A 27142-nucleotide genomic window follows, 5' to 3' on the forward strand; every position below is an offset into this window, starting at 1 on the left:
GGCTCTTGCAAGAAAATAGGATGGCACAAAACCAATAGATTAACACAATGTATATATACACAGTTCAGCTCTATGTTTTCTGTTGCATGTACCAGCCTGTACAGGTCTACTCTGAAAGCTCCCAAAATACACAAATGACAAACACCTTTGCAGGTTTATATGTTGATCTTTTTTACTACAGAACCTCTACATTAAGAATGTTTATTCAAGTAGTCAATTTAAACCAGCTTAAGTTCTTGATGGATGTATTTATGGTTATTTAATGTCTCACAGTAAGGACAGTAAAACCAGCCGGAATTCAAAAGCAAATGTTTCAGGCAAATGCTCTCCTTCAATTACTTCAAGTTTGACAATCAAAGAAAGTTTTATGCACTCCTGAACATCTTATCCTATACCTACAGAGTACCCTATACCTACACAAACAAAGCTCTGAGACCACAGCTACAAAAACTACTAAGTCTTTATGTCTTTCTAACCTGCAGCACTTATAGAGTGTCCATCCCCTTAGAGGCATTAGAAGCCAAATCCTCTCACACTTCAAAGCTCAAAAAAACCTCCAGATTTTCAAATAGAACTCAATGAGGATGAAAAGCAGAAATTCTGGCCAGAAATCTTCTGCGTACATGCAAACCAGGTACACTCTATATGCTTCATTTTCTAAAAACAGCAGCATATGACAATTTAGAATGCTGTTGAGAGGTTAGTCAATACTGCAAGCCCTTTAAAAATTACTACGTATGTTGCAGAAGCTGTGCTCTTCAGCAAATTACTTCTTCCAAGATTAAGAGATCACACCTGGGGCAAGCACATATAGAAATCTAATCAACATTTGGCCTAAGTTATTTGGGTAACTGTCTCCAGAAAATATGTCTTGTCATCTTTTTTATCTCAAAGCTTTGACAAGTGGAGTCAAAAAACTTCCAAAAATGCCTAATGTCATGTCAAATAACATCAAGTCAATGCCCCTAACATTAAAGAAGTCCAGCTCTCCATGGGTAGTCCTTAAGTCTGATTGCTCTTATATACCTCTTCTGTTTATCTCAGGTTACCACCACTTCACTGTCCACCTGGACTATGGCTTTCACAGATTAGTACTCAAGGAAGTATTAGACAAGGAAGACAAGGAAGCCAATGACTGGGTGACACGGTGTAGCATCTAAAACGGAAATAAAAGGAACAATCTTCCAACCATGCATGAGATAGTGTATTGTTGGGCAAAGAACACAAAATTACATCAGGAAAGGAATTATCAAAATTATTCAGAATGGCCAATGTTGACTGAAGCTGCAGTCAGATGGATTTCCAAGTCAGACTCAAAATTAGAATGTTAAATCAGCACACCAAGTTCATCCAATTTGGTACGGAAGCAGGAAAACTAAGCAGCGTATTTAACTGCCTAGTACCCTCTCTATAGCTTTCTCCATCTGGTTAGAGGAGTCCCAATAGGCAACAGACTGTTGTCTTGAAAAAAAAAAAGTATCAAGCTAGTTCTGTGTATTTTAGTTCAACAAATTTCCCAGCTACAATGTCCACTTCAGCATAATGTAAAGCTCTCCCATTACTCTCAGGTGAAGTGATGAAAGAAAAGAAACCTGTCTGAAAGAGGACAGCACAGCTCCTTACCTTTCTGTAAAGGTAAGGAAATAATTTCTATTTGATTTTCCAAGACTACAAGGTCTTGGAAAAAAAATCATGCTATTTATGTTTTTTAATAAAGGATAAGTTGCTGAAACACATGGCAAATGCACTGGGGCTCTCTAAAGGATCTACTAAAATGAATATTCTTCACTGTTCTTTTTAAACTAGTACTAGGACTTACTAGGAACAAAAATTATTTTAATCATATTATAGTCTTTAATTTTAGATTTGCATTCACACCACTCCATTATCTCTAATAATTAGCATTAAAAATGTCCTGAACTGAAATCTCAGACAGTTAACCACCATTTTCATCTGAGATCTAGAGTTAAAATTCTTTATTTCTGGATATACGCAGGACAATCACCTAATAGAGTGGCTACTGTATGAGGTACATATATTCTTTTACTACCTTTCTGTACCTTCTTACATTGTTCTGTTAGACTTGAAACCTATCTTTAAACCTACAAAGCTCTTTATACTAAAAAAAGACAGAACCTATAAATGCCAAGTTACTCAGTTTTTCTTATTTTTCCTATTTATAGGCTCTTTCAAGAATACCAGCTCACCTATTAAATTTTTGGCTGAAAATTAAAAAGGTGCCAAAAAAATCAAATAAAACATCCTCCCTAGAAACCCTCTTGTACAGCTGAAAACATTAATCAATGCATACTGCTTAGAAACCTACAAAACCTTCTGTTGGCATCATGCCAAATGCAAACAGTTTGACGCATGCTGATCTCCACTTGGATTACAAATACCCCAGGCATCTATTTCCATACAGCATCCATGACAGGAAGAAAATGTAAACAGCCTAAATTTGGAAGAAAGGTTACTTACTACCTGTTTCAAATTGCAACACAGGAAGACAGCCCATAAAGGAGTATCAAAATAGGACTCCTTGTGTTCCCCTAGTAACACAAACTATCTTAAGTGTGCAGCAGCAGTAGCTGCTGTGCACAGAAAGTGATGGGAGAGCTGACAGTAAATAGTGCAGTCATTACTTTTTTAAGCAGCACATACCACAGAGGCTTGTTCTAGCAAAAGCAAACACCAAATACCTTTTTGTGAAATACAGACTGCATATGATGATGAGTAAGAACTGCTCACCCTCTACTCTGTGATCCTCTACTCAGTAGCTTCTTGTATTACTCTCACACTGGTCTGTGTCAAATAGACCCTCCAGTCTCAGCACTATTGGTTCCATTCAGAAGTTTAACAAACACCACCCCAGAGAGAGTAACAAACCCCTCGAAAATCACAAAGCAGCTAAGTCCAGGGTTAATTGGTACGGCACTGGGAATTGTAATGAGTAAATCTGGAGATTCTGTATAACTGAGATATATTCCAGACAATAGGCACAGACCCACTTTGTTTTCTCATAAAAATTTTTCAGTTTTGCTGTAATGAACTATTATTGTATTAGAGTATTACTGTATTATCTGTTGTTAACTGCAAGAAAAACAACTTCTCTTGTATACAATTATAACGATATAAAAGCTATCAGTTTAGTCTTTTACATACCATTAAAAACATCATACTGATAGTACAATAACTACTTGTTAGCTTATTTTAATTTTTAAACAATATTTGCAACTGAAGAGCATATAATAAAGATCTAAGACATCAGGGCAATGAAGCAAGTGCTGTCATGTGTCATGAGAGTCACAGCCTGGTGCCAAAGATCACCAGTGTTCTGCAGCTGTTTATGCCCAGGATCACAAATAGCACTAAGTGGTACAATGTTCTCCTGTATCAGCATGGACAAACAGATGTGCTGGCTCCTGTTCAGCAGATGATGGTGGTGGCTCATCCTTTTCTTCAGAGTCTTCTATGTTTCTGTCTAGAAGAAGAGAACTGTAGGAAACTTTTAGCTGTTCTGAGCATTGTAGTGACACAATCATGAAAATAAGGTAACAGAAGTATATAGCAGTTTGCCAAAGAAAAATATATGAACTGAAAGCTCTGCAGCTGCACTGGCTTGGCTTGTTTGCAGCAGGAAAACTGTATGATTTTATAGACTCCAAAGACCCCACAAAATCAACTCTTGTGTCAAAAGGCTAGAAGCATCACATGGATGTGATGCCACATCACATAGTGAAGCCACAATCATGAAAATAAGGTAACAGTGTGAGACTGGAAGATTTCCCACACTTTCAACACTTTTCCCTCCAGAACAAAGCTGAGGCAAAGAAGAGGAAAGACAAATCAGTGCTGCCAAGGTAGCGTTCCTCATTTTCTGTCAGCACACATTACCATCCCTTCCTCAAAGCTCACAGTTCAAAACCCAAGCAAATGTCACAAAAGCTTTGCACCCAGCACAGTGCAAAGGGCTTCACGAGCAGGGCAGTGCAGCCCACACTCCTGCAGCTGCACAGGGCTCACTCCTGCAGCACCACGGCCCCTGGCAAGCTTGTGGCAACTCTGTGCTGGGCAGCTCTGCACACAGCATGGCACCATTCCCAAAAGGCTTTCCACAACCACTTCCTGGGAAGGAAAAGCACTGAGAAAACCTACTGGACTTCAGGAATATCACACCTTCCAAACAAACACCGAGTGCCCTGGCTTCCACAATGAACTCTTGGCTTCACTCAAACAACTTTGCCTCAAGGTATTTTCTACCGCTTGCCATCGCTCACAAAGATTTGGGCTTCACTTAAAGCTGCTCCACAGCTTAGGCAGAAACTTAATGATGCAAAACCCTGCAGTTGGGTTTCCTGCTTGGTTTTCCTTCCTGAATTACAAATGTCCAGATAGTACAGAAATAGTCCCTGCCTGCCTGAGGGACTGAGTCTCTTCAGCAATCAGTGCTGGGAGTGCCTGCACGGCCAAAAAACACTGGTGACAGACAGGAGGTGACCTGCTCCTCTTACTCCTCACCACAAGGGTGCAACACCTTAGCCACAGTACTCCTGGCCACACTGTCAGCTGCAGTCTGACAGTTCCTCTGAACGCTTTCCAACATCTGCTCCTTCAACCATAAAACTTCACTATCTAACAGCACATCCTCCTAGAAAAAGTTGCCATGGAGATTTCTTTATGCACCTAAAATGTTCTGGGAGCCCGCAGAATCAGCACCAACATTCATAGTCTCAGCAAGGTTTTGAAAAATTATCATGCTGCTGGTAATATCCACAACCTTTGTAAAAACAGGAAACAAAAAATGACTGCAACATGGAAAAAGAATTTCAAAGGGAAAGTCTGCTGCCCTTTTGGGGGGTGTGGGGGGCATTGTACCACAACTCCATACCAAAACTGTATTTCCTTTGTTTTTAAATTCATGGGAATGCATGCACATGTATTAGAAGTCTGCAGAAAGTCAGAAACAGAGATCAAGCTTCAAATAAAATTGGGATTTCATTCATGTTCCTTTGCTTTAGCACATGTACAGACACACCAACACAAAACTAAACAAAAAACAACTCCACTTCAATAATGCCGGAAAGTAGCATCATTTTAACATATTATTGTTGTAGTGCATTTTTATACTTTGTAATATTTTGAAGTACTTTTGTTTTGTATCCCCATATTTTGCCCAAATGGTTTATCCCAGACTGTACCCCCCCCTCCCTTTACCTGTGTTATCTCCCTCTTGGGATGAGATCATCCCCAAACCTGCACTCTGGCTCTCTGTCAATCACTCAGCATCCCATCCCTCCATCTAGAAGCTTTGGTCCAGGTCGTCGAGTGATTAGCTAGAGGCTAGGGGTCAGCCCCCCAAGCCTTGCCCCATTCGCTGTCCTAAATGTCCATCCCCCCAGTATCCTTCCCTTAGGGTCACTTATTGGTTAGTAAAATGTTATCTACTTTGGGTTTCCACCTCCCTTTAAATGTAACCTTGGCACATCTCCCGGGGCTCTCGGCAGGAGGCCCCTGAGGTGCAGGAGATCCTTTGGGACTCCCAGAATAAAACCTTGGATTAACCCCTGCTAAGAGTCAGCCCTTTATCTTCTACCGATGTCTCTAGTGTCTCTTCTGCTGCAAAGGTGACTAGCCTAGGTGCCCTCAGTACCCTCGGGACTCGGGAGAGTGTCTCCCCACTGTCGGCTGTGTCGAGGCTGCCTCCCCAGCGTCTGCCGACTCGCAACTGGCCGAGGGTTCCTGAGAGGCTCACAGAGGGACTGAGACAGCTTGGCGCCCAACGTGGGGCTCTGAGACCATCCCCAAAACTCACGGACAGGGCTCGGGCATTCTTTTAGACTCTTCTCCAAAGCTTTTGGCTGGCAAGCTACCTCAGAAGAACACACTCACTTTAACGAGTTGCTCTTCTGTGGACGAGACTGGTAGCTCTTGAAGCACCCTCAAGAGTCAGTTTCAAGTGGAAGTCATCATCCCAGGACCCCCCCCCTTTCCTGTCCTACAGCTGGATTGGTAAGTTTTACCTTTTTCTTGTTTCACCCCTCTTTGGGAGGGGGTTCCTTTCCCTGCCTTTGTTTTCAGGCTCGCTGCGGAGAGCCGAAGTTTTTTTTTCTCTATTTTTGGGAGGCTGCCAGCTGCAGGCTTTTCTTTCTTCCCCACCCGACCTGGGTTGGTGAAATTTGAGATGAAAAACTTTAAATCACAGCTACAATGGGTGCCAAGCTTTCTGTATCTCACAAAGGTGTCTATTACCATCTTTTAAATTTTCTTAAGAGTGAAGAAATCCAATTTTCAAAAACAGATGTTAAACAATTTGTTAGATGGCAGTTCCTTCATTTCCCCGACGCTTCAACTGAAAATATTAATGATTTGGCTTTCTGGGACAAAATTGGTAATGAATTATTGAGAGCAGGGAAGTCAGGTGACAAATCTCTGTCAAAGTTTGCTTTTCTAGCTATGCAGATAAGAAATGATGTAAAATCCAAATCAAAAATGCAGGAGTAGCCATTCGGGAACAATTTCAAGACCTCTGCTTCCCAGAAACCCGATTTAGCCCCTTCCAAGTTATGTCTTCCCTCTCCTAGCCCTCTTTCCTTACCCTCAGCTCCGAGACAGGACATTCTGAAGAAAGCTACACTCCCTCAGAAGCTCCCAGTCTCCACTCCGGAGAGTCCTGGCCAAACTCCCCGGGACTTTACCCTTTCCCTTATTTCCCCAAGTTGCGATACCCCGTCCCGGAATCCTTGTGCTCGTTTTTGTACCTCCGATCTGCTTCAGGTGATTCCCCCAGGCCATGATGGTGGATACCACATGGCCGTGCCTGCTCCTTCTTCTTCCCACAATCCTTTTCGCTCTCCAAACAATCCATTTTGGTTGGAAAACCCCGCCCCTGACACCCTCCCTCCCAGCACCCTCCCCCCTCCTCCTACTCTGGCCCCACCCCCCTCAGCCCCTTCAGGAGTTTTCCCACCAGCTGCCCCTTCCCTCCACTCCTCCCTCAGCCCGCCCTCCAGCTCCCAGGTCAGAGAAACCGGAGATGCTGAGCCTGGCAGCCGGAACCCTGAAACATCACTAGTCCTTTCTGCAGCCCCTGTGTCTTACATTTCAGATTTAAACGGGGGGATTCAGCCGCATTATAGCTCTTTTCTGTTGATTCTGTCAAAGAACTTGCCAAAGCCCAAAAAGATTTTGATAGATCGAGTGAATATTTTAGGAGACTTCTTAAAGCTATGCTTTCTGCTAATACCTTAACCCCTGCTGACATCAAACACCTTTTTTCCTGCCTATTATCCCAATCTGAATATCTCTTGTGAGATGCAGCATGGAAAAAAGGACTGAGAAATAGTTTATCAGCCCTGTGGGCTGGTGAAGCCACCACCCATGATGTTTATGGTGAATTGATATCACTAGACCATCTCTGTGGAGAAGGGGAGTGGGAGGAAGGAGCAAGTCAGGCAGAGGGCATTCCCAGAAAGGTTTTCAAAGAATCTGCTAGAGCAGCTGGGAAGGCTTTCTTTGGGCTGTGTCCTGGTGCTCCGCTTGAGATCTATTTGAAAATAACACAATCTTCATCTGAATCCTTTTTGAGTTTTTGTAGAAAGGTTGAGAAAAGCTGTCGAATTACAAGTTCAGAATGCAGGAGCCAGGATGGAAATCCTCACCGAGATTGCTAAAGAAAATGCTAATGAAAAGTGTAAAGCTGCCATCCTGAGCCTGCCCCTTGATCCAACACCAACACTACAAACAATGCTAGAAGTGTGTGAGAGGAAAGTTACCATCACCCTTGCTGACCAGGACGAGAGACCAAAATCACAGAGAAAGATTGCAGCTGTGGACGCCCCTGACCCACCATCTACCAGCCAGCTTCAGCACGTCACAATGCCACAAGAGAGAACCTCCAACTCTAATCAATATTGCCATCTTTGTGGGAAGTTAAGGCATTGGACTGCTGACTGCCCTCTGAAAAATCATCTTTTAGATTTTAAATACAATAAGGTTAAAGATCAGAATTCCCCAAAAGACAGCCTTTTAAAAAACTGAATAAAGAGCGCTCTTTTTCCCAGCGCTATGACAAAAATAGGGAGGGTTCAATTCCAGCACGGGGGAGACAAAATAGTTTAGGAGACGTGCCTGTGCCAAGTCAGGCACTGGCACTGGACAAAACAGAATATTCATTTAACTGTGACAATCCCAGATCAATTCTAATGACCAACTCTCCCCATAACACTTACAGATTGGCACTGACAGAGCCTCTCCCTCTCAAGGACACTAACTGGCATTTCATAACTGTTAACCCTGAACAGCCAGGTACTTGGACACAGCTCTGCCAGAAATGTCACAGTAAGTATGTTGTCCTTGGGGACACAAAACACACACCCCAGGAAATTAACATTTCTCTGGGTCTTATATCATCAGACCTGAAACAGTTTGTCATTTGGCTTCACTGTACTCACCCACCCATGTACTTGTCCAAGGGCCAAATAATAGCCCAAGCCATCCCATTGCCTGAGCCTCCATGGGACCAGGAGCAGGCAGACACCCTCAGAGATAAACTCCATCCCAATGTCAGCTGGACTCAGGTACTGGGAAGAGAAAAATCCCAGTTATGTGGGTTGAACAGACGTGGTGAGTACAAATCTATACAAGGACTTCTAGATACCGGAGCAGATGTTACGATCATTCTGTCCAAGGAGTGGCCGTCACACTGGGAATTGCAAAATGTGGCGGGACACGTGCAAGGGGTAGAGGGCATTCAACTGGCAAGACAATCAAAAAATGTCCAAATTGAAGGACCGAATGGCAAAGTGGCTTCCATTCGCCCATTTGTTCTAGACTACACAGAGCCCCTCTGGGGCAGAGATTTAATGGTTCAGAGGGGAACCACAATTGACATCTGTTCTGGTTCAGAGCAATTTTGGGAGAGAATCCCCGAAGGGGCTCTGGTAGGAAAATTCAGTCGGCCCCTGCCCCCAGCCGGTCCGGGAGAAAATACTTCCTTGGAGAAAAGAGGAAAAAACCTGTTTATTAAACAATATTGACCAATAAAACCCCTTGCTGCTCCAAAAGAGATGACAAACTGAGAAAACCCCGTCCCCGGGTTGCAGCTCAGCTCACTCAGTCTCTGATCAGTCCCTCTGGTGCTGGGAATGTCACAGGCCAGGCCTGGCCCGGGTGGGCCACAGGTGCAGCTGTCAGTGCTCTGGTGGGTGTTCAGTCCAGAGCAGGTTTCAAGAGGTCTGAAGAAAATGGAAAAAACCACAGTCCAGGAAACTTCCTTGCCTCAGCTACCTAAAAACTAACTAAAGACAAAAAAAAGAACTCCATCACGCTGTCTGTCCGTCTGCAGACAACACAGTCAGGAGCAGGAATGTGGAGGAGTGAGTGCAGTGTCTGATAACAAACTGCTGCTTCTTCTCTCCCTCCTTCACTCTCTGGAACAAGGCTTAAAGGTGCAACACTTATTACTCAGCATAAACAGAACGAGACGATTCGGGATAAAAACATCATATATTCAACCCAGGACATTCCACCCCTTATCCCCATATTGTCACCTTACTACTAAACCTAATATAAATTCTAATTCTACAAACACAGACATTATACATCCATTATAGAGCTAAACACAGACAATGGTAATAACATTCAGCAAACAGTGATATTTACACAGAGGCCCAGGATGGTGTTACGGGCAGTGGCATGAGACACACCTTTCCAACCATCCAGCGGTGGCTTCCACTATGGTCAGCACATAGCACTTGCCCTGGCGTGTCTGGGGCAGTGTGATGTAGTCAATCTGCCAGGCATCCCCATACTTGTACTTGGACCACCGCCCATCGTACCACAGGGGCTTCACTCGCTTTGTCTGCTTGATGGCAGCACATGTCTCGCAGTCATGGATAACCTGAGAAATACTGTCCATGGTTAGATCCACCCCTTGGTCTTGTGCCCACTTATAGGTGGCATCCCTGCTCTGATGGACTGAGGCACCATGGGCCCACTGAGTTAGGAATAACTCTCCTTTATGTTGCCAATCTAAGTCTATTTTTGATGCATCTATCTTTGCAGCCTTGTCTACCTGCTCATTGTTTTGGTGTTCCTCATTAGCTCTACTCTTGGGAACATGAGCATCCACATGGCGGACTTTCACAGGCAGCTTCCCTACCCTGGTAGCAATGTCTTTCCACTCTTTAGCAGCCCAGACTGGTTTTCCTCTACACTGCCAGTTAGCCTCTTTCCACCTCTCCAGCCATCCACACAGAGCATTGGCTACCATCCATGAATCAGTGTAGAGGTAGAGCTTTGGCCACTCCTCTCTCTCAGCAATGTCCAAGGCCAGTTGAACAGCTTTAAGTTCAGAAAGTTGGCTTGATCCACCTTCTCCTTCAGTGGCCTCTGCGACCTGTCGTGTGGGGCTCCATACGGCTGCTTTCCGCTTCCAGTTCATCCCTACAATGCGACAGGAACCGTCAGTGAAAAGAGTGTAGTGTGTTTCTTCTGCTGACGGTTGTATGATGGAGCTCCTTCAGCCCTGTTGTGGTGTGCTGTAATGTCCCATTTTGGCCTTCCAGGTCATTTCCCCAAGTGTGCTTATACCTCTCTCCCTTCCCCCTTGCCCCCATGCTGAGTGAGTCCTGTCAATCAGACTTAACATTCCAGCAAGGCGTCGTGTGGTTGGTCAAGTTCAAAGGATGCCCCTATGCCCAGAGGTCATTGGCCTTTCTGGGTGTCATCTTCCCCTGAGACCCTGCCCCTCTCACCTGGTTGGTGGCTCACCTGTACCTCCCCTCCCCCTGTCCCTGAGCTTAAAAGGTGAATCAGACCATGCGGTCAGAGTTCTGTTGGAGCAGTTCCTCACGTTCAGACCTCTGTAACCATGGAATAAACCTCTGGACATTAAACCCTCCAGCAGAATCCTCTCCTTTTTCTCTTCACCATCGCCTGAAGCTATTCCTCCTGAGGTAAAACGGGGTTCCTAACAAGCCTGGACTTGTTCAGTGCCCAGCTGCAACCACCAGCAAGCCAAGGTATCTCTGGGGTGATACACCGCAGTTGCTGCCTTTGGCCCGGCAGCGAGGGTCAGACTGGCCCAGGCACAATCTAACTGGTAATATTGGGAGACTTTTTTTCCAATATTTGGCGTCCCTGAGGCGGGCAAGTGACTCTGCAGCCCGAGACGGACCCGCAGCACCTCGGAGAACCTTCTGGCAGCTGTGCATCCAGCTGAAAGGGGCTTTGGTTTCATCGCCCTCAGCTAAAGACTTTGGGAATATTCCCAGAAGAAGTTTCGTGGACTGTTCGGTGCCTCTGGAAAGCCCAGCTCCTTTCTGGTGTGCAGATTTTCCAGAGGGAGGACAGGGGAGCCTCTCTCGCCCACAGAGAGGTCCTGTTCTGGTGAAGAGACCTGCCTGTACCCAGCCAGCTACAGTTTCCATTTCGGGTGAGTATCTCTGCTCTCGGTAGGGCAGGAGCTCAAAAACAGACTCTGCCGTGAGTTCTGTTCCTTTTTGCATTTGCATTTTTGGCTGCGCAGCCCCACAGACGGGAATTCAACGCGTTCTTGCTTTTAGCTTTCTGCCGCGTGTTTTGCTGTCTTTTGGAATTCGCGCGGGAGCTCTCTGCTCTTCCTCTTGGCTCTGCAGGCTCGGCTCTCTCCACATGGTTGGGAGGTCTTTCTCTCTCTCTCTCTGTGCGGGGGAGGGGGGTTCTCTGCACACGCGGCGCGGGGGGCCCCAGTTTCGGCTTGCCACGTGGCGTGGCTGCTCTCTCTGCTCCGCGGGGGGGCTGCATTCCATGGCGGGGGAGGCTTTGTTTCTGCCTCGGCTCGGCAGGGCATGCCCTGCTGCTGCTGCATGGGAATTTTAAAAGCAGTATATACAGCTGCATTGTGAAGCTTTTGTCGGCTTGTTATCGCTTTCCATATGTGGTTTTTTTTAGAAATCGGTAGCTGATTTTAGCTTTGATTTTGGTCAGGCGGGATTTAGTACTTTGCTTTTTACATCTAACATGGGTTTGAAACTCAGCATTGTACAAAAAGGAGTGTTTTATAATACTGTTAGTATTTTAGACAGTGATAATGTTAAGTTCTCAAAGGGAAAATTGAAACAGTTTATAAGATGGCTTTTCCTCCACTTCCCACAAATCTCCCCTGAAAAAATCCACAATATTCAATTCTGGGATAAAGTTGGGAATGAATTGATAACCTTAGGACAATCTGGCAATGCACCCTCAGCTAAATTTGTGTTTTGGAGTTTACAAATTCGAACAGCATTGCTCAAACAAAAGGAAATGGAGAAAAAGCCAAATGTAAAGCCATGTACCTCTGCTCTCCCTGTTTCTCCCTCTCCTAGCTCTAAAATCCCTAAACCTCTTTCCCCAAAACTTGGTATTTTAAACAGATCAAACTCATTGGGAAGTCGACTCCCAAAGTCTGTTGAAATGCCTGAGTTGCCCTGTCCACAAGGCCCTGGCCAGGCTGCGTGTAACCTTTCCCAATCCCCTGTGTCCTCTCCTCAGAAACCCACAGCACGTGTTAGCTTTCCGGAGAGCAGTGATGCCCAAAATGGCCCCCAGTCCCTAGGGGGTCCACAGGATGGTGGATGCCACGTGGCATCTTCCCAAACCTGGTCGTCTTCTTCCCAAAATCCTCTTAGGCATCCCGAAACTCCAGCCCCATCCCCCTCTCCTCCTGTTCCTCGTGACACCTTCCCCCCTCCCCCTCGCTTTCCTGCAATACCCTCAGCTCCACCCCTCTACTCCTCCCAGGGGGCGTCTGCTGATGTGATGTCACCAGGTGTCCCCGCCCCCTGCCAGCCCCTTGACCCCGCCCCTTGTTCCCACAGTGTCCCCGCCCCCTGCTTGCCCCCTGACCCCGCCCCCTGTTCCCAAAGTTTCCCCGCCCCTTGCTGGCCCCCTGTCCCCTCCCCCTGTACCCGTTGCGTCCCCGCCCCCTCCCCGGGTTCCCACGGTGGGGCCACACCCACTGCCATTCCCCAAACCTGTAGCTGTGATCCCAATGCTTCTGTTTCAAGGGATACAGAGCAGAGAACAGCAGATTCAATGCATAGTCCCATGTTGTCACTGGCTCCTGTTACCTTTCAGCCTGCTGCTCAGGGGGGAGCAGCTCCAACTGCTAATTGGAGTTCTTTTGAACGACAATTGATTAAAGAGATCTGTAAGTCTCATAAAGAATATGGTCCACACAGTCCATATTTCCGTGGCCTTTTAAATTCTGAATTGAGTAGGACTGTAGTGATTCCACATGATTTAAAACAGCTTTTTTCCTGTCTCATGACCTCCACAGAATTCAAATTATGGGAAATAGCATGGAAACAAATGCTAAAAGATGCTCTCCCAGGCTTGCATGCTGATCCAAACACAGCCAAAGACAACAGTGGTAACCCTATCACCATTGAGCACCTCTGTGGTGAGGGCCAATGGTCTTCTCCCTCAATCCAAGCTACTGCAATTCCTGCAGAAACACTCGAGAAAGTAAAAGAAGCAGCTGAAAAAGCATTCTTTTCCCTACAACCTGAGGGGCCTTTTGAGCCCTATAGTAAAATTAAACAGCTACCATCAGAGCCTTTTTTGAAATTTGTAGAAAGGTTAACTAGAGCTATTGAAATACAAGTTAAAAAAGAGAATGCTCGGGAAGCAATTTTAGAAGAAATGGCATTTTCAAATGCAAATAAACAGTGTCAAGCGGCAATCCTGAGCCTTCCTATAGAACCTTCTCCAACCTTAAAAGATATGCTCCTAGTGTGTAACAGGAAAGTGCCTCTGATGAGTGTGGCTGAAGACACCAGACCAAGGCTGCTGCCAAGACCACCTCAGCATGTCGCTGTTGCCAGCCCTGCACCTTTCCCCTCAGCACAGCAGTACCCTGGGCAGCAGCGGAGACCAGAAATGGCTGAGCCCACAAAACCATGCCTGCTTTGTAACAACCTAGGGCACTGGAGTAACCAGTGCCCCCTGAAAAGGGAATTTGATGAATTTCGAAATGGCAGGGGAGGAGAACTACAAGCCCTCCCTGGGGGTCAACAACAACAAAAAAACTGAAGAGGGAGCGCCGGCCTGCCAGGTGCGCAGACACAAAAAGAGCAGGCCAAGGGAATAAGGGTAGCAAAACAAATCAAGCGCGCGATAATATTAATGTTTGTGTAAGTGAAGCAGGTGCTTCAAAGACTGTGTATGATTTAAGTGATCCTGTGTTAACCACGTCTTCTGTCAATGAGCCTTACAGGTTGCAGCTGACAGAGTCACACCACCTGAAGGACAGTAATTGGCATTTTGTGTCTGTAAATCCTGAACAGAAAGGTACTTGGAACCGGATTCGTTGTAAGTACATCGTCATTGGGGACACCAAACACACACCACAAGAGATCGAAATTGCTCCAGGAATGACAACATCAGATCCTGAGCAATTCATTCTCGGCCTGCATTGTTTCCACCCACCCCTGTTTCTCCCCAAGGGACAAATTGTTGCACAAGCTATCCCTGTGCCATCTTTACCTGAAAATATCAAAAAACAAGGGCCCACAGTCGCCCGAGTCCAAGTTATTGGGAAAGACAAACCCAAATTATGGTGTAATGTCAGTGGGGGTGGGGAGTCTAAACGCATTGAAATGCTTGTAGACACTGGTGCAGACTGCACAGTGATTCCCGTACAAGACTGGCCAGCACATTGGCCTTTGCAAAATGTTGCCGGTCACCTTCGAGGTGTAGGAGGCCTGCAATTGGCAAGACAATCCAAAAGCATTATTCAATCTGAGGGACCAAACGGACAATTGGCAAATATCCGTCCATTTGTGTTGGATTATTCAGAACCTTTGTTAGGGAGAGATTTAATGGCCCAGTGGGGTGTCACAATTGATATTCCACACTCTCCACAACATATTTGTACAGCAGTCATTGAACAACAGCGCCCCACCCAAAAACTGAAGTGGAAAACAGACAAACCAGTTCAGGTAAAACAGTGGCCGCTCAGTAAACAAAAAATAAAGGTGCTTCAGGAACTAGTGGAAGAGCAACTAAAAAAGGGCCACATTGTGGAGACCATGTCCCCATGGAACTCTCCAGTGTTTGTCATCCAAAAAGCTGACAAAAAGAGATGGCAGCTCCTCTGCGACCTCCGACAAATTAATAATGTAATTGAAGATATGGGTTCTCCCCAACCTGGTATGCCATCCCCAACAATGCTTCCCCAAGATTGGAAATTAGCTGTTATTGATATTAAAGATTGTTTTTTCCAAATCCCCTTGCACCCTGACGATGCACCGCGTTTTGCATTCTCAGTTCCTTCTATTAATATGGAATCCCCTATGAAAAGGTACCACTGGACCATTCTTCCTCAGGGATTAAAGGTATCTCCAGCTATCTGCCAGTGGTATGTGTCTTCCCTGCTTTCCCCAGTATGTGCAGCCGCAGAGAAGGCCATAATCTATCATTATATGGATGATATCCTTGTCTGTGCCCCCAATGATGATTTACTCACACATGCGCTTGACCTAACGATCGATGCATTGATTGTTGCAGGGTTCGAGCTCCAGGAAAAGAAAATTCAAAAGATGCCACCTTGGAAGTATTTGGGCTTAGAAATTGGAAATAGGACCATTGTTCCTCAAAAACTAGAAATCAGTCCAAGGATCAAGACCCTTGCGGATGTCCACAAGTTGTGTGGGTCTTTGAATTGGGTAAGACCATGGCTCGGTCTGACTAATGAAGACCTTGCCCCTCTTTTCAATTTATTGAAATGGGGAGAGGACCCAGGTGCTCCTAGGTCTATTACCCCAGAGGCACGGAAAGCTCTAGAAAAGGTTCAGATTGCAATGTCCACAAGACAGGCCAACCGATGCCGGCCTGACCTGCCATTCAAATTTATCATCCTAGGTAAGTTGCCACACCTCCATGGAATTATTTTCCAGTGGGAGGAAAAACAAACACCTAAGGCAAAGAACACACCAAAAAAGGACCGGGACCAGAGGGACCCTCTCTTGATCATAGAATGGGTTTTCCTCAGTCACAAAAGGTCCAAGAGACTGACAAAGCCTCAGGAGCTGGTAGCAGAACTGATCCGAAAAGCAAGGACCCGGATCAGGGAGTTAGCAGGATGTGATTTTAAGTGCATTCACATTCCAGTTGAGTTAAAATCAGGTCAAAATACTATGAAAATACTGGAACAATTGTTTCAAGAAAATGAAGTGTTGCAGTTTGCTCTGGATTCCTACTCAGGACAAATTTCGGTAGCGCGGCCCGCTCACAAATTGTTCCAACAAGATGTTCAATTTACCTTAAAACTGAGAAGTGCTCTAAGTAGGAGACCTTTAAAAAGGGCTCTAACTGTCTTCACAGATGCATCCGGGAGGTCCCACAAGTCCGTTATGACTTGGAAGGATCCTCAAACCCAGCAGTGGGAGACAGACATTGCTGAGGTGGAAGGTTCACCTCAGGTTGCTGAATTGGCTGCGGTTGTTAGGGCCTTTGAAAGGTTCTCAGAACCATTTAATCTGATTACAGACTCTGCATATGTGGCAGGAGTAGTATCCAGGGCAGATCAAGCAATACTGCAAGATGTGTCTAACATCACACTTTTTGAATTGCTCTCAAAACTGGTAAAGTTAGTCACTCACTGAGAGCAACCTTTTTATGTGATGCATGTCAGGTCACACACTGACTTGCCAGGGTTTATCGCTGAAGGCAACAGAAGGGCAGATGCTCTTGCTGCACCTGCAGTGATGGCCACTCTCCCAAATGTTTTTGAACAGGCAAAAATCAGCCACCAGCTTTTCCACCAAAATGCACCTGGCCTGGTTTGTCAGTTTAACATCACTCGAGAACAGGCCAAAGCGATTGTGGCCACATGCCCAAATTGCCAACAACATGCACTCCCTACAGTGAGTACGGGAGCAAACCCAAGGAGACTGAACAGTTGTGAACTGTGGCAAACAGATGTAACACACATACAGTCTTTTGGACAGCAGAAATATGTTCATGTTAGTGTAGATACCTTTTCTGGAGCGGTCTATGCTTCTGCCCACACAGGAGAATCATCTATCGATGCTGTTAAGCACCTCTTACAGGCTTTTTCTTTCATGGGCATCCCCAAGGAGCTGAAAACTGATAATGGGCCTGCTTACAAATCCAAGGAATTCGGGAGCTTCCTGCAGCAATGGGGAGTAGAGCACAAAACTGGCATCCCCTACTCCCCTACAAGTCAAGCCATTGTAGAAAGAACTCACCGTGATATTAAAAGGGTCCTGAACCAGCAACAACAGGTTCTGAAGGTAGAACCTCCCCACATCCAGTTATCCAGGGCGCTATTCACAATAAATTTTCTGAATTGTTCTTTTGACAGCCTGAACCCACCCATCCTACGCCACTTTGGGGGGAGCAATCATAGGTTAATTAAAGAAAAACCTCCAGTTTTAGTAAAGGACCCTGAGACTTGGAAAATGGTGGGACCCTACAAATTGGTTACTTGGGGACGTGGATACGTCTGTGTGTCCACCCCCTCTGGTTTAAGGTGGGTTCCTTCCAAATGGGTAAAGCCCTATGTTCCCAAGGTCTCAGAGAAATCTACAGAAGCACCCCAGGTTGCTCATGCTGCCTGGAGAAGAAAACGCCACACATGTTCTCTGGAGGAATTTCCACTTAAACCTCCTATCTGGAATAGTTTATAATATATGTTTGTTTCAAGTTTTTGTACCAGTTTAGATCCCACTGTTCATGTGCAGCCTCGAGATGCCATGAGACCGAGCCTGCTTCTCGTCCTACTCGTGATCGTCCCACCTGTGACCTCCTGCATAGTGCCGCAGCCCAAACCACATATGGTGGCAAAAGCTCTCAGACATCAACAGAGAAACTGACAACTGGCTGAATGGACTGTTCAAAGGCTGGGGACTCTCGGGCTGGTTGGGATCTATTCTGAAAACTGTGTTTTTAGTGCTGTTTATTTTAGTTAATGTAGTTTTTAGCATTGTTTTTGGACTAATCAAACTCATGGTGCTCAAGTTAATTTCAAGCTCATCTCCCCCTCCTGAAGTCTACCATTTGGAAGCCCTCAGTGCTCCAATGGATGACCTGGAAGCCTCAGTGGAAAACACTGACCCTCCTGTAGAGGAAGAACTGATTTACCAACCATAGTTTGGCAATCATTCTGCACCACAAACACAGTCCTCTTCTTTTTAAACAAAACTAGGGGGAGATGTTGTGGTGTGCTGTAATGTCCCATTTTGGCCTTCCAGGTCATTTCCCCAAGTGTGCTTATACCTCTCTCCCTTCCCCCTTGCCCCCATGCTGAGTGAGTCCTGTCAATCAGACTTAACATTCCAGCAAGGCGTCGTGTGGTTGGTCAAGTTCAAAGGATGCCCCTATGCCCAGAGGTCATTGGCCTTTCTGGGTGTCATCTTCCCCTGAGACCCTGCCCCTCTCACCTGGTTGGTGGCTCACCTGTACCTCCCCTCCCCCTGTCCCTGAGCTTAAAAGGTGAATCAGACCATGCGGTCAGAGTTCTGTTGGAGCAGTTCCTCACGTTCAGACCTCTGTAACCATGGAATAAACCTCTGGACATTAAACCCTCCAGCAGAATCCTCTCCTTTTTCTCTTCACCATCGCCTGAAGCTATTCCTCCTGAGGTAAAACGGGGTTCCTAACAAGCCTGGACTTGTTCAGTGCCCAGCTGCAACCACCAGCAAGCCAAGGTATCTCTGGGGTGATACACCGCAGTTGCTGCCTTTGGCCCGGCAGCGAGGGTCAGACTGGCCCAGGCACAATCTAACTGGTAATATTGGGAGCCTTTTTTCCAATACAGCCTGTGTCACTTCTTGTTCCCCTTCATCAGCGAGACCAAAGTTTTCACCTTATGGCCAGTTTGTAATTATTTCCAGAATCCCAGGGCGATTCAGTCTTTCAATATGGGCGCGCTGTGTGATAACAGCAATCCATTTGCTCCATGTAGCATTGGTGGCATGGTGTGTAGAGGGAACTTTTGCTTTGAACATCTACCCCAATACTGGTAGTTGGGGTGCCAGGAGGAGTTGTGCTTCAGTGCCTATTACCTCTGAGGCAGCCTGAACTCCTTCATAGGCAGCCAAGATTTCTTTTTCTGTTGGAGTATAGTTGGCTTCAGACCCTCTGTAGCTTCAACACCAAAATCCTAGTGGTCGGCCTCGAGTCTCTCTGCCAAAGGCTCCAGGACAAGCCATGGTTCCCAGCTGCAGAGTAGAGCATGTTCTTCACCTCTGGTCCTGTCCTGACTGGGCCAAGAGCTACTGCATGAGCAATCTCCTGCTTGATCTGTGCAAAGGCTTGCTGCTGCTCAGGGCCCCAGTGGAAAGTGTTCTTCTTACGGGTGACCAGGTAGAGAGGGCTCACGATCTGACTGTATTCGGGAATATGCATCCTCCAAAAACCTATGGTGCCTAGGAAAGCTTGTGTTTCTTTCTTGCTGGAGGGTGAAGACATTGCTGTGATCTTGTTGATGACATCGGTGGGAATCTGACGCCATCCGTCTTGCCACTTCCAGAAACTGGATCTCTTGAGCGGGTTCCTTGACTTTGCTCTTCTTGATGGCAAACCCAGCTTTTAGGAGAATCTGGATGATTTTCTCCCCTTTTTCGAACACTTCTGCTGCTGTCTTCCCCCACACAATGATGTCATCAATATATTGCAGATGTTCTGAAGCCTCACCCTTTTCCAGTGCAGCCTGGATCACTCCATGGCAGATGGTAGGACTATGCTTCCACCCCTAGGGCAGTCGGTTCCAGGTATACTGTATGCCCCTGCAGGTGAAGGCAAACTGAGGCCTGCATTCTGTGGCCAGAGAAATGGAGAAAAATGCATTGGCAATGTCAATGGTGGCGTACCAGCATTGTGGTGGAGTTCCAGCATGTCCAGCGCAGCAGCGCTCAGTGGTGGAGTCACTTCATTCAATGCACGATAGTCCACTGTCAATCTCCATTCTCCTTCAGATTTACGCACAGGCCAAATGGGGCTGTTGACCGGTGAGTGGGTCTTGCTGACCACCCCTTGGCTCTCCAGCTCACGGATCATTTTGTGGATGGGGATCACAGCATCTCAATTCGTTTGGTACGGTCGGCAGTGCACTGTTGAGGTGGCAATTGGCACTCGTTGCTCTTCTACCTTCAGGAGTCCTACTGCAGATGGGTTTTCTGACAGTCCAGGCAAGCTGTTCAACTGCTTGACACCCTCTGTCTCTACAGCAGCTATTCCAAATGCCCATCTGAGTCCCTTTGGGTCTTTGAAATACCCACTTTGGAGGCAGTCTATGCCTAAAATGCATGGGGCCTCTGGGCCAGTGACAACAGGGTGTTTCTTTCACTCATTTCCAGTCAGGCTCACCTCAGCTTCCACCAAAGTAAAATTTCGTGATCCCCCTGTCACACCAGCAATAGAAACAGACTCTGTTCCCACATGTCTCGATGGGATTAATGTACATTGTGCGCCAGTGTCAACCAAAGCTTTGTATTCCTGCAGTTCTGATGTGCCAGGCCAACGAATCCACACAGTCCAAAAAACACGGTTTTCCCCAACCTCTACCTGGCTAGAGGCAGGGCCCCTCTATGCCTGGTTATCCTTCTTTCCCTGGGCATTTGCCTTGGAGGGTCCTTCAAGGGGATCAAAACTATTGTCATTATCATCATATGTAACAGTTCGGTTACTGGCCAGTGGAGCTGCTTCCCTTTTGGAACTTCCTCTCTGAGTCTTAAGTTCACACACCTGTTGTGCCAGAGCAGCGGTAGGTTTTCTATGCCATCTCCTCCCCATGCTTTCTCCACAGTCACGTAGGTAGAACCACAGCTCAGCTCGTGGGGTGTACCTTCTCTCGCCATCTGGGAAATGTCTGCCTTGGATACCAAAACCTCTGATCTGTACTGCCGAGATTTGGAGAAAGCCCTCTTTAATCCCCTCCCTCAGTTTCTTGTGACTCTCCTCCATCTTGTCTTCTAACTTTTGCTGATGTGTTTCCACTGCTGTAATTCTGGCATGTGTTGGGCCATGTACAGCATCTGCATATGCTCAGAGCTTCTTTGCCATATCAAGCACAGTCTCCTCACCATCATCCCGCTTCATTATTGCTAAAGATGCATATTCTCGTGGCCCAAGTCGTACAAGTTTTCTCCACATCACAGATGTGCACGGTACCAAGTCTGCATTTACAGTGTTTACATCATCTGAGAAGACAATCTCTGCCACTGCCATTTCCCTCAAGCGTTGAATCCCTTGTTCTATGGTTTTCCACTGGCTTTGTTGCATATAGAGATCATCTGCACACAGGTATCTTTGTGCTACACTTCCTAGGACCCGCGCCCAGAGGCTGTGAGGGTTAGCCCCCCTCATCATTCCTTGGTCAATGACAGGATCCTGTGACAGGGATCCCAAATGCCTGGCTTCAGTGCCATCCAGAATTGTAGCCTCACCTGCAGCATCTCAGAGACGGACCAGCCAACTAATTATGGATTCATCAGGTTGTTGGGTGTCATCCTTCCTTAGGCCACGAAGGTCCTTCAGGGAATAGGACTCAATATTGGCTTCTGATGCTGTGTCAGTTGCGTTAACTTTGGCTTTTGTATCAGTTGGTGTTGAGGGTCCTTCCCCTGGATCATCATCGTCAGTCACTGGCCGATTGGTTTTGCTTGTGTGCTTTTTTCCTGCAGCAACTGCCAGTGGCTTAGGCTCATCATCTGGTTTAGCTGCTGGCTTCGAGCCTGTGGTGTTGGCTGCAGCCTGAGTGGCTGTGGTAGCTGCTGCTTTATCTCTGTGCCCCGCCTGCCTCTGTCTGCTGCCCTACAGTATCTAACAGAATGTGATAAGCATAGGCCAGGGCCCAGCTTATTGCAATTAGCCTTTTCTCCTTAGAATCGTCATGGCACTTCTCTTATAGGTATTTCCCCACCTCAGCTGGATTCTGAATTTATTCCCGTGGAAAATCCCAGTCGACAGGATCAGAAAATTCCTTCAGGGTTTGGCCTATATTTTCCCATTCTCCACACCACTCAGGATTTTTCATGCCTGCATCTGCTTCTGGGTCAGGGGTCTCACCAACTCCTCTGGATATCTCAGCCCTCATGCTAGAAAAGCTGCAGACCATATAGAGGAAGCTTACCAGATTTAATACCAGAAAGATGGTCTCTTTAACATTCAGGGGAAACTGAACATTTTTAAAAAGTGACATAACAGATTAAAAGGAGAAGAAGGAAAGGAAAGGCTGGAAAGCCTTATTCCCGGCTCCTCTAACAAACTGGGTGCAATCACTAATAAATTCCCAAAACATACTACTGGAATTGGGATGTAGGGTAGGACGAATGAACCATAAATCATAAATATTGTAAACAGACGCCAGTATCATTGTAAACACCCTGTAAATCATTATCACCAAGGCCAGCACAACAGCTATTCCAATTCGTGCCCCTCTATCATAAAAATTACGTGTTATGGACAATAATCCTAGTGACCAGAAAGGTATTGAAACCTAAAAAAGGTCTAGAGACCAGAATCACATGAAGGCCTCCACCCCAAGAGACATTACAAATTCAAGCAGCATGGCTAGTGACTGCTTTAACTCACTAGAGAGCGAGCACAACCAACACACAATCAATAGAGCTTTTTTCCACCTTCTTGAGCCCCATGTTGGGCGCCAATAGATGTATGTGTTCTGGTTCAGAGCAATTTTGGGAGAGAATCCCCAAAGGGGCTCTGGTAGGAAAATTCAATCGGCCCCTGCCCCCAGCCGGTCCGGGAGAAAATACTTCCTTGGAGAAAAGAGGAAAAAACCTGTTTATTAAACAATATTAACCAATAAAACCCCTTGCCGCTCCAAAAGAGATGGCAAACTGAGAAAACCCCGTCCCCGGGTTGCAGCTCAGCTCACTCAGTCTCTGATCAGTCCCTCTGGTGCTGGGAATGTCGCAGGCCAGGCCTGGCCCAGGTGGGCCACAGGTGCAGCTGTCAGTGCTCTGGTGGGTGTTCAGTCCAGAGCAGGTTTCAAGAGGTCTGAAGAAAATGGAAAAAACCACAGTCCAGGAAACTTCCTTGCCTCAGCTACCTAAAAACTAACTAAAGACAAAAAAAAGAACTCCATCACGCTGTCTGTCCGTCTGCAGACAACACAGTCAGGAGCAGGAATGTGGAGGAGTGAGTGCAGTGTCTGATAACAAACTGCTGCTTCTTCTCTCCCCCCTTCACTCTCTGGAACAAGGCTTAAAGGTGCAACACTTATTACTCAGCATAAACAGAACGAGACGATTCGGGATAAAAACATCATATATTCAACCCAGGACAACATCCCAGAAACCCCTCAGGTTTTTTGGGGAGCGGTCTCTGAATTGTGCCACGCCCAAAAACTGATTTGGAAAAGTGATACTCCAATACGGGTAGTTCAGTGGCCGCTCAACAAAAACAAATTAAAGGTACTTGAAGAGCTCGCAGAAGAGCGGCTAAGAAAAGGTCACATCGTGGAGACCACGTCACTGTGGAATTCTCCTGTTTTTGTCATTAAAAAACTCAACAAAGACAAGTGGCGGCTTCTCCACGATCTCCGTCAAATCAACAACATTATTGAGGACATGGGCTCTCTACAACCAGGGATGCCCTCATCAAGCATGCTTCCCCAGAATTGGTCTTCAGCTGTAATTGACATCAAAGACTTTTTTTTTCAAATTCCCCTGCATCCTGATGATGCTCCGCATTTTGCCTTCTCAATTCCCACCATTAACCTAGAGGCCCCATTGAAGAGATACCACTGGAACGTTCTCCCACAAGGTCTCAAAGTGAGTCCTGTGATTTGCCAGCGGCACGTCTCTTCCTTGCTGTCCCCTGTCCATGAAACTGCAGGAGATTCCATCATCCTGCACTACATGGATGACATCCTAGTGTGTGTCCCAACCGATGACATGCTTACTCACACACTTGACCTGACAATCAATGCATTGGTTGCTGCAGGGTTTGAGCTCCAGGAAGAAAAGATTCAAAAGATGCCATTTTGGAGGTACGTGGGTCTCGAAATTGGAAAGTGGACCATTGTGCCGTAAAAATTAACTATCAAACACGACATCAAAACCTTAGCTGATCTCCATCAACTCTGTGGGTCTTCAAACTGGGTGAGACCGTGGCTAGGCATTTCCACCGAGGACCTAGCCCCCCTTTTCAATTTGTTAAAAGGGGGAGATGACCTTAGTTCTCCCAGGACCCTCACCCAGGAAGTGAGAACTGCACTGGAGAAAGTTCAGGAAACAATGTCTACCAGGCAGGCCCACAGGTGCCAGCAGGGTCTGCCCTTCAATTTAATCATCTTAGGCAAGTTGCCACACCTCCATGGGATGATCTTCCAGTGGGAAACTGCCCAGGCAAAGAAAAGGTGACCAGGCCAAGAAAGATCCACTCTTAATCATAGAATGGGTCTTCCTCAGTCACAACAGGTACAAAAGGATACAACGCCACATGAGCTGATGGCAGAACTGATCCGGAAAGCAAGGATTCAGATCAGAGAATAGGCAGGGTGTGACTCTGACTACATTCACATCTCCTTAAACTTGAAATCAAGCCAACTATCTCAAGCAACATTAGAACAATTTTATCAAGAGAACGAAGCCCTGCAATTTGCACTAGACAGCTACACAAGCCAAATTTCAATCCAAAGACTGGCCAAAATTTTTAATTTGGACGTTCAGTTTTCTTTACCATTGACAAGTATTCAGAGCATGACGCCTTTAAAGGCACTGACAGTTTTTACTGACATGTCTGGAGCATCCCACAAGTCAGTGGTGACTTGGAAAGATCCTCAAACTCAGGAGTGGGAAGGAGATATTGCCAAGGTGGAGGGATCACCCCAAATTGCTGAGTTGGCCGCTGTCATCAGAGCCTTTGAGAGGTTTTCCAAACCTTTAAATGTAGTTACTGATTCAGCTTACATAGCAGGTGTCGTGTCCAGGGCAGAGAATGCTGCATTGCAAGAAGTTTCCAACATTCCTTTATATGAATTACTTTCAAAATTAGTAAGAATTATCTCCCACCGAGAACAACCCTTTTATGTGATTCATGTCAGGTCCCACACAGACCTGCCGAGGTTCATTGCAGAAGGTAACCGCAGGGCTGATGCCCTTGCGACACCAGCCAAGATGGCCCCGCTCCCAGACGTATTCCAACAAGCAAAGATCAGTCACCAATTTTTCCATCAGAATGCACCCGCCTTGTTCGGCAATTCTGCCTGAGGCACAAACAACCCCAAGCCATCGTAGCCACATGCCCTTCTTGTCAAAACCAGTCACTACCTTCCCCCTAAGTACAGTAGCAAACCCTAGGGGTTTGCAGAGCTGCGAGGTGTGGCAGACAGATGTAACCCACATCTCATCATTTGGCAAATTTAAATATGTCCACGTCTCTGTGGATACCTTTTCTGGTGCCATCCATGCTTCTGCCCACGCAAGGGAGAAGGTCTGTGAAATAAAATAACATCTCATGCAAGCCTTCTCCACATCAGGAATCCCTAAGGTCATCAAAACAGACAATGGCCCAGCGAAAAAGTCCGAAGACCTTCAGAGCTTCCTGCAGCAATGGAGAATAGAATATAAAACAGGCATCCCCTATTCCCCAACAGGCCAAGTTGTGGTGGAGAGGGCCCATCAGAGCCTAAAAATGTCCTTCACCAACAACATGAGGTTATGAAGATGGAGACCCCTCAAATCTGGCTGTCCAAAGCGCTGTTCACACTGAATTTTTAAACTGTACGTATGAAAACCTTAACCCACACATCATAAGACACTTTAACGAGAACAGTCAGCACAAATTGAAAGTCCGCCACCGGTCCTCATAAAAGACCCTGAAACTTGGAAAATAGAGGGGACCCATGAGCTCATGGCATGGAGTAGGGGATATGCGTGCGTATCCACTCCTTTAGGCTTGAGATGGATCCCCTCCAAGTGGGCGAGACCATACATTCCAAGAGTGTCAAAAGACAAAGCTACAGCACAGGTAGCCGATGTCTGCTGGAGGAGGAAGCGTCATCAGAGTCTTTAAAGTTAAGTTGCTATTACCTGAACCTTATTCCTAACATTTTTTATCTTCAGTTTTTTCAGTGTTTCCCCTTGATCTGAACTCAGCCCCTGTACCATCAGAATGATCCCCATCCTTCTGCTGCTTCTGTTGACAGCCGTCCATCCAAGTCAGATGTGGATCATTTCTCAGCCTCAGGCAAACGTATGGACCACCCTTGCCAGAGTCCTCAACCAAGACCATATTTGCCTGTCTGCCTCTTCTGTGTCTGACCTGATGTCCACTTGCCTTGTGGGGATCCCATCTAAATATGACGAATTTCCACCAACATTAGCAACACCCTTTTTTCCAGTATATAATCTGTTATCCCCTTGGGCAAAATTAATTGATAGACAAGCAATAACAGAAAAGGAACCCGAAGAATTTGAACTCCTTGGTTCTGCAAAAGCATTCTATCGTGTTCAGTTTATGTTTACAGCAAAAGACCAAGTAAATTTGTATCACGAAGTCAAACAGTTTAAAGTAAACTACACAGCAAAAATTTGATGTAAGAAAATTTCCCATGTAGAAATGTCATCTACCCCCAATAATAAGCCCCATGCCCTCCCTAAAGGGTTTTTCCTCATTTGTGGTGATAGAGCATGGGCAGACATCCCCTCTCGTCTAATCGGAGGTCCATACACCATTGGAAAGCTGAGCCTGTTTACACCCAACAAGACTCAAATCACGGGTTGGCAACCCAAAACCAGTGCCTGCAATTCGGCCCACAAAAAGAGAGACTTAAGGAATTTAGACCCAAATTGTGATTCTGAAATTGTACACTGGTCCAAACCAAAAGGGGTTGCAATCACCGTGTTTTTGCCATGGGTGTCTGCAGCCAAAGCTCTACGTGAATTATCACAGCTAGAGTGTTGGGTCGCTAAACAGGCCAATATTATATCAGCTGTACTTTCAGACCTCCTGGCAGACGATTAAACAAGGCAAGCCACCCTACAAAATCGTGCTGCAACTGATTTTCTTCTCCTACTACATAATCATCGTTGTGAAGAGTTTGAAGGTCTCTGTTGCCTGAATCTGTCATCCAAGGCTGAAGATGTCCACAAAATCATTGGAAAGATGCAACAAATGGTTCAGGACATCA

The 27142-nt window shown here is 46.2% G+C and overlaps 2 protein-coding genes across 2 annotated transcripts in view; both read right to left on the minus strand.

The window, feature by feature from the left end:
- Positions 1–27142, minus strand: part of TPPP (tubulin polymerization promoting protein) — an 87487-nt gene that overhangs the window by 35417 nt on the left and 24928 nt on the right. The window lies entirely within an intron of this gene.
- Positions 8329–10598, minus strand: LOC134429847 (uncharacterized). Its single transcript, XM_063177230.1, has 2 exons — positions 9705–10598; positions 8329–8579 (listed from the first exon to the last, which is right to left on the minus strand). Exons 1-2 carry the CDS (start codon positions 10439–10441, stop codon positions 8573–8575), a joined length of 744 nt encoding a protein of 247 aa, XP_063033300.1. The 5' UTR covers positions 10442–10598; the 3' UTR covers positions 8329–8572.

The sequence above is a fragment of the Melospiza melodia genome, chromosome 1 (genome assembly GCF_035770615.1).
Source record: "Melospiza melodia melodia isolate bMelMel2 chromosome 1, bMelMel2.pri, whole genome shotgun sequence".
Taxonomy (NCBI): Eukaryota; Metazoa; Chordata; class Aves; order Passeriformes; family Passerellidae; genus Melospiza; species Melospiza melodia.